The sequence below is a fragment of the Gorilla gorilla genome, chromosome 10 (genome assembly GCF_029281585.2).
Source record: "Gorilla gorilla gorilla isolate KB3781 chromosome 10, NHGRI_mGorGor1-v2.1_pri, whole genome shotgun sequence".
NCBI classification, from domain to species: Eukaryota; Metazoa; Chordata; class Mammalia; order Primates; family Hominidae; genus Gorilla; species Gorilla gorilla.
The window spans coordinates 72,890,983-72,903,568 of NC_073234.2; the positions used below are offsets into that span (position 1 = coordinate 72,890,983).

General features: G+C 34.7%; 1 protein-coding gene across 5 annotated transcripts in view; it reads right to left on the bottom strand.

The window, feature by feature from the left end:
- The window catches only part of CCDC91 (coiled-coil domain containing 91), a 363,679-nt gene that overhangs the window by 154,714 nt on the left and 196,379 nt on the right, over positions 1–12,586 (bottom strand). For all 5 annotated transcript variants that reach the window (XM_063694095.1, XM_019039364.3, XM_019039366.3 and 2 more), the window contains one exon: positions 3,944–4,051. In XM_063694095.1, coding sequence (XP_063550165.1) covers positions 3,944–4,051 — 108 coding nt within the window. The remainder of the gene's footprint in view (positions 1–3,943; positions 4,052–12,586) is intronic.

The window sequence follows — 12,586 nt, forward strand, 5'->3', positions numbered from 1 at the left end:
ACGTTAACTTTGATGAGTTAGTGTCAGAATGGAATTGAATTGTAGAACACCAATTTGGTGTCCAGGCAGTTGGAGAACTGGTTGTTGATGCAGAAAACTCCCACACGTCTGGTGTCAAAAGTGTAAGTTGAAACAGTACAGAGGAAGAAAAGATTGGTCTAGTATTCATATACAACAGTGACACCAAAGTAAATTTTGTAAAAAGTAAAGGTTCTTTGACAAGACAACATATGAAATACCAGTAACAAACTTTTCTTCTAAAGACTAGAAATTAGAAAACCTGAATCCCAGCCCTGGTTCTGATACTAGCTATACAAACAGTCTTAGCTAAGAATTACAAAGATAATGCAGCCAATAAACACCCAGAATATGTCAAGCTCTAATCTAAGCACTATTGCAAATCTGATGTCATATAATACATATAATAGTACTATGAGGTAGTAATTACTTGTGTATCTCATCCATAGAGGAAAAAAATGAGGCACAGAGAGATTAAGAGACTTGCCCTAAGTGACAAAGCCAGGGATCAGTTCATATAGTCTGACTCTAGAGTGCATGCTTCTAATTACTCTGCTTTAGAATTAACTGAAATTCTTAATCTGAAAAAGGAGGAGAGAGAGAGAGAGAGAGAGAGAGAGAGAGCAAGAAACAGAAAAGGTTGAACCAAATGATTCCTAAGGAACCATCCAGCTATTAGATTTGCACTTTTCTCAAAGACATTTCTGTTGTTGTTAAACTGAAGGTACTAATTTCATTTCAAATGGCATCTTAAGAAATATAATTTGAAAAACAAATGTGGAGTCACCATTTCTGTATGTTACATGATGTTATTAATACATACTAATCAAATCTCCCTTTAATCTTTGTTTTTTTTTGTTTTGTTTTGTTTTTTGAGACAGACTCTCTGTCGCCCAGGCTGGAGTGCAGTGGCATGATCTCGGGTCACTGCAAGCTCCGCCTCCCAGGTTCACGCCATTCTCCTGCCTTAGCCTCTGGAGTAGCTGAGACTACAGGTGCCCGCCACCACACCCGGCTAATTTTTTGTATTTTTAGTAGAGACGGGGTTTCACCCTGTTAGCCAGGATGGTCTCAATCTTCTGACCTTGTGATCGGCCCACAGTGGCTTCCCAAAGTGCTGGGATTACAGGCGTGAGCCACTGCAACGACTAATCTTTGCTTTTTAAGTAGCACTTCATCATACTGAACCACTTATAACCCTATAAACGTCCTGCGGTGTTCTTCACCAAGTATATCCAATCAACAAACAGGGGATATCTTTCCATTTCGTTACGTCATTTTAAATTTCTTTCAGCAATGTTTTGTAGCTTGTAGAATACAAGTTTCTTATCACCTTGGTTAAACGTAGATACTATTGTAAATGAAACTGCTTTCTTAACTTCCTTTCCAATTTGTCATTTCTGGTGTGTAGAAACACACTGATTTTCATGTGTTAATCTTTTAATCTGTAACTTGGCTGAATCCTTTTAATAACTCCGTAACAGGCCACTTTTGAGAAGGCATTATAAGAAAAAGACAAGCTCAACAGTGAATTCATAGAAAAAAGAATATTCTCAAGCATCAAATCACAGGAAATAGAAAAGTACAGAAAGCTGAAGACTTGCATGCACAACCACTTAAGAAACAACTGAGAAGGCTTTCAGCAACAAATACCAACTACATTTGGCCTTGCAGCAAGTAGCAAACTAAGTATGTTAGCCACACTCACTATTAAAAACTCAATAAAGTGCCTCCAAGCAGAGATAAAATAAAGCTATGGCTGTTTTAGGCTATATGGTTTAGGGAAAAGAGACCACAAGATTTCTTCCACCCTGGTTTGATAAAATGAATATATCTCTGCAATAAAATAGGAGAGACAGACAGACAAATATGAGGTTCAAAGCATATAAACATATTAAATCTAGAAAGCGGTTATCTAACTTTACAAAGGCAGGCTAGTAAAAAAACAAAAAATTTCAAAAAGAAAAAAAAATAGAAAGTAGTTCTCTAAAACAACTGCAGATATAGCCTTAACAGAGCTGACTACTATAAAGGACAAGATACCAAAGGAATCATTACCATTAACTGTAACTATTTGCTACCTAAAACGACCCCTGGGCTCCCAATATTTTGTAGACAGGAAGCAGGTTCAGAAATGGTATAATCTTCAAAATCCATTTGAAATATAGTAAACAAAGATACTGAAAAATAAAAAACCTACAAGACCCCAAAGAGCAACAGACTAGGAACGCTGTCAAAAAAAACTCTGAAAAGATAATCATGGGAAATGAAAGAGCAATCCCTACTCATGCGCAGAGGCTCTTATTTAATCTATCCAGTGAGATTTTAAAGTTGTTACATACTAATGATAGCTGTGTGTCTCTAATTTTTCACCTTTCCTATTGAAAATGTTTACAGTAAATACCCTACCTTTGTCTCACCACTGTATACTAGGCATGTTGGGAATAAACAATTTAGATTTTAGTTCTACTTCTTCAGGTCAAAAGGGACCACATCTGGACCTGATAATGTAGAGAATACAGCACACTATTCCCCTCCTATTTTCCAAGAGTTCCTGGACTTTTGAGTTTGAGGCCATGGCTGAATGGAACTTTTAGATTTTCTCCCAAGAGGACAAGATAGGTTAATTTGCCTGTGAGATAGAGAGTTTGACTATTTGGTGAACAAAAGAAAAGAATGTGGTATATTTGTGCTATTCACTAAGTATTTCCAGTTCTCTCCCTTCTAAGTTCATAGTAGGCTCTCACTCTCTGGCCCCACTGTGACTGGGTGGAACCATGTGGATATAAATTGAAATCGAATGTGTCATTTCCAGGCCAGAGTATTTAATTACAGATACAAATCTAACACGGCTCTCTTTCACTTCGAAATTGTATCAGGTAATGTTCCACGTCGGAATTACAATATCAGTAGAGTTCCCAGGGTGAGGACAACATGAGACAGGGCCCCAAGACAGACCTCAATGAGTATGTAGCATGAGTAAAATATAAACTTTTGCTATTTGAAGCCAGAGAGTTTAGGGCACAACCAAGTCCATTCCGGCTAATATATGCCTCATGCTGTTTCTATCCATTCATAAAGTTTTATATTTCATATCTCTGGCAGCCTGGTATTTCACTACCTAAAACAGTATAATTGTATTTGTGTATTTCTCTGTGTATTTCCTCTTCCACGCAAGCCACTTATTAAAATGACATTGGAAAATACTTAATAGAACTGACCCCAATCTTGACAATAAGGTGGTATATTTATAATCTCCATTTAAATTCTACTCCTAATTTTATTTCTTAATTCTTAGTAAATTTTCTTCCAATGATATAACACAGATGCTCTATATGAAGTCAATTTAATTTTCACATTCCAAATTTTATATCTTTGAGAAATATTACTAGGAAATTCTTACATACATTATTTATGCTATGACACATCTATAAATCTTCAGCTGCTTTGTTTAATGTAAAGCAGCGAATAATTTAAGCTAAGATATTAAATCAAGAAAAGAAAAAAATCTGAATAGAAAAACTCAAATAGAAGCCAATGCCTGTATAGAATGAAAGGTAACATAAACATACATAGGTGCTTTAAAAATTCAAATGTTATTTATAAATCTTATCTCACTAAAAATCATTTACTCGCCATAATGCATTCATAGATATCTCTTTGCTTCTGTTATTTGGAGAATATATTATAACCCATAAATTAACACAAGAATAATCATTAATGTTGGGGAGACCCACATATTTCAGGTCTTTCATTCTATTTTGAGTCTGTCATAAAATTCTCAATCTTTGAGTTTACATAAGCATATTTTTTCTCCAAAATACACTAAGTAAATGGAACAGAACTGAATAAACAGTTATAGAGCTCTCAGGGGAGAGAGTCAGGGGAAAAGTATAAATATATAATGGATGTGCACTTTTATTACCTGAGCATTTAGCAACTCCTCACACTTGTGTGCCTGTTTCTCAATTGCAGAAATGTACTGTTTTTCAATAGCTTCTACTTGTTGCTTAACTGAAGACTGCAGTAGTGCCTGAAAACAAGCAAAAAAGTCATTTGGATCACAGACAAAACTTGGGAATCTACTGTTGGCACAAGAATATTTTTGACAGTTGTACATACTGTAATACGATATTCTCCTAAATTACAAAATATGTATTTGTTAATACTGAAGCACATTTATATATAACATTACTTTCAGCTTTTGCTTTTACATTTTCCTATTGCCAAGATAACAATTTTTTGGCTCAGACGTTCCTTCCACACATCTTCTCCTTAAAAAGGCCAAGTCACAGAAGATGATAGAGAGGGTGAGTAGTTCTGTTAAATATAAATTTGGTTCAGTGAAGACCACACAGGATGAAGAGTCTATGAAAGCTGCTGAAAAAAAAAAGAAAGAAAAAGAAAAAAGGAAAAAAAGGCCAGACATATTTCACTGGCTGACAAAACTCCACATCCTCTCGGCACACTGTAATATCCCATGGGCCAAGCATGATCTTCAAGACCACAAGTCAAGTAAAAGCAGATGGAAACTTTGAGCAACTTCAAACATTAAAGAACTGCCCCCCAGGAAGTTCACGCTCCTAATGTGAAAAGGTATAAGTCAAAGTAGGTAAGTCAGAGTCTCAAGGCAGTACGCATAAAAAGTAATAAAACTTGGGAGGCTGAGCATACTTAACTGGATACTGTAAATGCTGGAACTCAAGTCAGATAAATACAAAGATATTACCACTGTTTCAAGGAAAACCAAATCAGCATTTGATGATGTTTCACCCACTCACTTCCTTATTAGAGATGCTTAGAATATTATCATCTTTTTTCTTTCTCTCTGTTTAGCTTTGTATGTTATATCAACAAGTTCTCAGTAATATCTTTCATGCTATTTATAAACTCTAAATCATTCTACAAGAACTCCAGCAAATATTCTATTTTTAGATGTCTGTTTAAATAATAAACTACTCATAACCAAAATAATAAGTTGAAACAGACACGTCTTATAGAAAACAGACAGTTGGCATATTCACCAAGAAAAAAAAAATCAGCCAAATCTCTTAATCTCTGTTATGAATACAGATTTACTTGGTTGAAAACACCATGCATTAAGATGCTGGATAAATAGGCATGTATTCTTAAAAGCTGAGACAAAAATATTTTTTAAACTTCTAAATAAGTCTCAAATTTTCAAACAACTAACTTTCTTGTGCAAAAGTAAGATTCTCTGATGATGCTACTACTCCTACAATTCAGTATTCATCACTATGAAGCTGCAAATTACTAGCACATTAGTAAAGGAAAATAAAGCTCTGAGTTTTATCAAAATATAAGGAAAATGCTTACTAGAATTGCTTTAGCCCTTGATTTACAGTGTCTTCCAAAGATTCCACAATGATTAATTTATGTAAGGCACAAAAGCTTAATCCTTTTAAAATGTGACTAGATGATATAAATCTAATTTACCTGTGTGGAAACATACCATTTGTTGGGATTTCAGAAAAGTTAAAAAATAATATAGTTATAAAAAATTCCCTTAGAATAATCACAGCATCTTTTGTAAAGAGAAAAAAAATGTCATTCTATTTGGGGACTTAGGATATTATAGAATCATTTTGCTTAACAGAAAGAACTGTGTTCACTTCCCTATTTGCCATGGTTCCAAATAATCCCACAATTTAAATATTCAATATTTAAATACTCAATATTCAACTGCAATTTTTAGTATATTATATCCTTTGGAGGACAGGTAAGTTAATAAAATAAAATAATATTCTCTCTCCATAATTAAGAAGTACAATTTGAATAAGGCAGTCTTCCTCTAGGGGTTGATTTGTACACTAACTATATACTCATTCTCCTTGAAATGTCAAGGAGGATAATGAGTAAAATAAGAGCCAAAGATGTGATAAGGGAGCATAAAGGAAAGTTATGCAAGAGTAACTGGCCTCTTATATATTTCAAATGTCTCATCTTAGCCCCGTTCAGTCATTTAAATCCATGGATCAACAAAAGGCCCACAAAGGTAGGTATGTAAGGATTTTTTTTAAAAGTCTTCCACATTGCGCCCAGTCTGAAGTTGAAGACAATCATTCCCTTGATCATCACACACTGTAGGTATATGCAGGATGGGTGTCAGAGAAAGAAAGTTGCCCCAACCCTGGTGACCTGTTAGACTCACCACTATACACAAAGAACATTCAGTAGATAAGAATAGCTGTTCCTTGTCGATTCTGGATATTAGTCCTTTGAATCAGATGGTGAAGATTTTCTCCCACTCTGTGGGTTGTCTGTTTACTCTGCTGACGGTTCCTTTTGCCATGCAAAAGCTCCGTAGTTTAAGTCCCACCTATTTATCTTTGTTTTTATTGCATTTGCTTTTGGGTTCTTACTCATGAAATCCATGCCTAAGCCAATGCCTAGAAGGGTTTCTTCAATGTTATCTTCCAGAATTTTTATAGTTTCAGGTCTTAGATTTAAGTCCTTGATCCATCTTCAGCTGATTTTTGTATAAGGCGAGAGATGAGGATTCAGTTTCAATCTCCTAGATGTGGCTTGCCAATTATCCCAGCACCATTTGTTGAAAAGGGTGTCCTTTCCCCACTTATGTTTTTGTTTGCTTTCTCCAAAGGTGGTATTTTGATGGAAATTGGGTTGAATTTGTAGGCTGCTGTTGGCAGTATGGTCATTTTCACAATATTGATTCTACCCTTCCACGAGCATGGGATGTATTTCCATTTGTGTCATCTATGATTTCTTTCAGCAGTGTTTTGTAGTTTTCCTTGTAGAAGTCTTTTGACGCTTTGGTTAGGTATATTCCTAAGTATTTTATGTTTTTGCAGCTACTGTAAAAGGGGTTGAGTTCTTGATTTGATTCTCAGTTTGGTTGCTGTTGGCGTATCACAGAGCTATTGATTTGTGTACATTAACTTTGAATCCTGAAACTCTGCTGAATTAATTTATCAGTTCTAGGAGCTTTTTGGAGGAGTCTTTAGGGTTTACTAGGTATACAATCATATCAACAGCAAACAGCAACAGTTTGACTTTCTCTTTACCAATTTGGATGCCCTTTATTCCTTTCTATTGTCTGATTGCTCTGGCTAGGAATTACAACAGCAAGAAAAAAATAAACAATCCCATCAAAAAGTAGGCTAAGGACATGAATAGACAATTCTCAAAAGAAGGTATACAAATGGCAACAAACATATGAAAAAAATGTTCAACATCACTAATGATCAGGGAAATGCAAATCAAACCACAATGCAATACCATCTTACTCCTGCAAGAATGGCCGTAATCAAAAAATAATAGATGCTGGAAGGGATGTGGTGAAAAGAGAACACTTTTACACTGCTGGTGGGAATGTAAACTAGTACAACCACTATGGAAAACAGCGTGGAGATTCCTTAAAAAACTAAAAGTAGCAATACCATTTGATCCAGCAATACCACTACTGGGTATGTACCCAGAGGAAAAGAAGTCATTATACGAAAAAGATACTTGAACACACGTTTATAGCGGAACAATTCACAATTGCAAAAATGTGGAACCAGCCCAAATGCCCATCAATCAACGAGTGGATAAAGAAACTGTGGTATAAATATATGATGGAATAGTACTCAGCCATAAAAACGAATGAATTAATGGCATTCACAGAAACCTGGATGGGACTGAAGACTATTGTTCTAAGTGAAGAAACTCAGAAATGGAAAACCAAACATCACATGTTCTCATCTGTAAGTGGGAGCTAAGCTATGAGGTTGCAAAGGCATAAGAATGACACAGTGGATTTTGGGGACTTGGGGGAAAGGGTAGGAAGGGGGTGAGGGATAAAAGTCTACAAATTGGGTTCAGTGCATACTGCTCAGATGATGGATGCACCAAAATCTCACAAATCACCACTAAAGAACTTACTCTTGTAACCAAATACCACTTGTTTCCCCAAAAACCTATGGAACTAAAAAATTAAAAACAAAACTAATAGCTGGAGTACAGAAGCTGGAGTTAAGAGTGGAGCTAAATGACTAGGCAAGAAGGCAGGTGTCAGGTATTAAAAGAACTTGTATAACAACAAGGAGTTTAAGCATTGGTCCTATGGCTCAACATTGTGTGATTACTAGTGCCACAGTCCAAGCAAATAAGGTAATTTCCAAAACTGTCCCTACTATTAGATTAAGCACTGTGGATATACAAATACACATTGATACTAGCCACATGCCTTTATAACTTGCTCTATTATTGTATAACTGAATATTTATCTTCCAGTTTAACATATCATAATACACAGAGATTCCTTTACGTTTCTCACATCTCATAATATAATCTTAACATTTGCTGATTGTCTTCTTCTGTAACTGTCTCTACAGATACCCAAGACAAAGAGGCTTCCTTGAGCTTCTACAACATTAAAAAAAGATATATGAAAGAAAAATTTCATTTCTAATCTATTTTCAGCTATTCTAAACACCCATAAAGCATTAAGACTCTCACAGTATATACAAATGCCAAGATACACACCAACATATTCTATACAAAAAAGAATGCTATCAAGGGCAGAAAATGTTTTGTTGATTTTGAACATATTTACGTCTTAGCTACAGTTTTATCAGAGATTTGTAGTATTATCCAAGAGGATTTAATTCACTAAACTTGAGGAAAACTATCACACTTTAAGAATAATTTTTAGGCTGGGCAGAGTGGCTCACGCCTGTAATCCCAGTACTTCGGGAGGCCGAGGCGGGCGGATCACGATGTTGGCAGTTCGAGACCAGCCTGACCAACGTGATGAAACCCCATCTCTACTAAAAATACAAAAATTAGCGGGGACATCGTAGAGTGCACCTGTAATCCCAGCTACTCAGGAGGCTCAGGCAGGAGAATCGCTTGAACCCGGGAGGCAGAGGTTACAGTGAGCTGAGATCATGCCACTGCACTCCAGCCTGGGCGACAAGACCAAGACTCCATCTCAGAAAAAAGAAAAAAGAATAATTTTTAAAGTGTTAAAAAATGTGTAGATCTCTTAATACGGGAACTATAACTCCATGAACAGCTTTTTACAGACTGCCTTGTACATAACCAGCCGACGTAACAGCTACTTGGTAAGTAATGATCCCTGTGTGAAAACTGATATTACATAAATATATACTATCAACAGTTCCAATATTTATTGAAAAGTTCACTAAGCTACAAATTATAACTACCAAGACAAGTTACCAAAATTGTTACCAAGTCCATCTGGTACCGACCAGAGATCTCAATTTTTTAAGTTATTATCTAAGACAAGAAATATTCATTCTTTTTACTCCACTGGCTCAAGTGTGAGTAAATAGTGTGAAGGACATAAATTCTGGGAAGGAAAAGTATATTATAAACTCATAGAAAACAAAGGTATTAAGTCAAAAATCATGCCGCACCACCCCAACTGTTAATACATGTGAGAATTAGATGTGTATTTCTTTAGTGGAACTGATTGCATGCTGGAATTTGAATGACTTAAGTATAGCCAAAGTAGACTACTGCAACCCAGACTACAGTCCATTGTCCCAACAAATCCACAGATTTCTCCTCCCTTGAAATAGCCCCATTGTTTCAGATCTGATTCCAGCCTCATCAAATTAAATGATTGTCCAGATTTGCAGAGCAGATGTGTCTAAGGAATAAGGTCTTCAAAATATTAATATCATCTTTGTACTGATTATGTGACCATAAAAGAATCCTACATAGCTAATTGTAAGCAACAATAATTAGATTATATTGAAAGTCACAAAATAATTTTATCTAACAACCCATTAAGTCATACTTTACAAATGGAGAACAGTATAAAGATACAGTGCAAGCAGGAAGCAAAACGTATAACAAATATAATCTCTCAACTAGAATTTAAGACCTAAGAGACTAGGAATCTGTGTTTACCTCACTGATATACCCAATGCACCTACAACAGTGCCTGATACATAGAAGATACATGACAAATACATTGAGTAACTAAACAAATTAATCATGATTTAGGCAAGCTTGATTATTTGTCCCTTCATACAGAAATTATTAAAACTTTTATGTTGATTATACCTGTAATTATACACTTAGTTTAGCTTATTGAGGATAGTAGTATATACAAAATAATCATAAAGTATCATCTGAAATCAACTACAATTTCACCTTTCTTGGAAAAATATCACAAATTATTTAAACATCTTTTTTCTATCGTTTAAAAAATTTATTTCTATTATTTCTTCTGTTTTCTCATTTTTAACTAAAAATAACATGAGCAAAACTGAAAGGTATCTGCCAAATGAATAAGCTAAAGCTATGAAGAGATATTTTTATGTTTTTTTTCTGGTACAAGCCCTTTTTTCAGCAAAATATTACTTCAAGTTTTGTAAGGATATTAAATTGTTAGCATGTCTTATAATATCCCCTCAAAATTGCAAACAAATCGTAAGTTTATTATTCAAAAAGAGAGCCTACTTGAATGAGGTACATTTGTAAAAATGATGAATCTCAGTCGTTTTACAGGATCATTCATCTATTTTTCCTCCATGAACTTTACATACCTGCCTTACAAATGAAGACAGACACTGTGGTTAATAAATATGGCCCAAATCACATGAAAAGACACAGTGGTACAAAAAAAAAAATCAGTTCTAACCATTTGTTTCCATTTGTCTTAGCTTTTCTAGCCCGGTAAAGCAGATTTCTCTTTTCGTGGACTAACCAGCTATTTCATTTTTATCAGTCACTCAATTATTCATTTATTATTCATTTAGTCAATAAATATTTTCCTAAACACTGTTCTAGGTACTGGAAAAATACCAAAGACACTCAAATGCTATTAAAATTTTCTCCATTAATGGACAATGTGTAAGAATGAAAATATGTAGAATTGATTTTGGTGGGCTACACATATGCATGGAAGTTAGAAACTGACAATTCATGCACCATGCATGAACTTTTTTGTATATGCTCTAGAATTAAAGATAATGCAATTATTCTCTCTGGTAGTGAAAGAGTTAATCCTAATAAGAACTACATGAGTTTATGTTTTTACATGTTCTTACATGTTCTTACAAGCAGTACTGTAAATATACTTACTATCAGTAATAATTATATATTTACTGCAAGTACATCTATGAAGTAATAATTACTTGAACTTCATCTGGACACTTTGTCTATTAATATACATTTCTTCTACAATACTTACATTCTCCATTTTATCATGAAAAGACTGGTAAAAAAAAAGACTATGAAAATGAAGAAATAGTATTCAAATGATGGCAAATGACTAGATTTGGCCCTGAATGCTGTTCTTGGTTACCAACTTGTCTTAATCCCCAATGGCTCTTGGCTTAATTAAATATATCTTTAGCCAATTTGGAGGTCTAAAACTTCAATCTATAGCTTTGTTTGCCTATAATTCAGAAGAATAAACTGATAGCTTGATTTAATTATGCATACACACAAATACACACATAGCCATGTATTTTAAAAGAGCTTCAGATCAGTGAACCAATAATCTCTGAGGTACACGGTTGTATTAGAGGAGAAACATTAAGCATCTCTGAAAACAGTATTTAGACGTTTCAGAAAATTTTGTTGGAATATAAAAGAAATAATATGAGTAAAATCTATCATCAAGAGATGATCTAAAAGTTCAATGTAAAATTATTTGTAATTCTCTGGGACAAACACTCAATTTAGATTTAAAAATTTCATTTACTCAAATCTGGATCCAAATTCAAGTCCAGGATCATGGTCTCCTGCAGCCCAGCCAGGCAGAAGTTAGGCAACATCCAGACTCTGTGAACTCAACCTTTGGGAAGAATGAAGGTACATGTTTCTCAAGAGTAAATTACAGTTGTCTGAAGAGTGATAGGGATGGAAACTATTACCTAAAATTTTGGAAAAGCTGAATTAAGAAACAAACAAGTTCTCCCTTCCAAATTTTTCCTTAATTTAAAAAAGGAAGAGAAGTAGCAAGGTCAAGTTGAGGCTGCTGAAAATTTATCCTGTTACAGATCTGAAGCATTTGGAACTGCAATGAATATCAGATTTTTCTGTGTATTTGAATTACAGTGCAGTAGTACTACACAATTCAAAAAGGAAAATGTTAACTTATGGGTGTAGATCTAAACATGAAAATTCAATAAAGTCTAGCCACGCTATAAAGTGCTTTGGAAGCTGTGAAAGCCAAAGAAAATCTTCAGGACACAGGGAATCATTCCTGTTGGCCTTGTTGTTAAGGGAATCTAGTAACATAAGAGTTGTTACCTCAAACACCACAAAAGTCTCCCAGTGAAAATTTCTTTTGTGCCATGGACAACACATTAAAATTAAGAAGTTTCTAAAATTAAGTACAGCACAGAGACTCTGCATGTCTGCCTTCCAGATACTTTAACCTTTTGAAAGGCTGCCATATGGATATCCCTCTCCCTCAGATGCCACATTATTCCTTGTGACTTGAATAAGAGCTACAGTTTCAGTTTAAAAAAAAGGAAAGGGAAAAAAAGAATTCTGACCAAAATAACCTCTTCATAATCATTCATACAATTAAGTAGAGCACCTAGTTATTAATACAGTA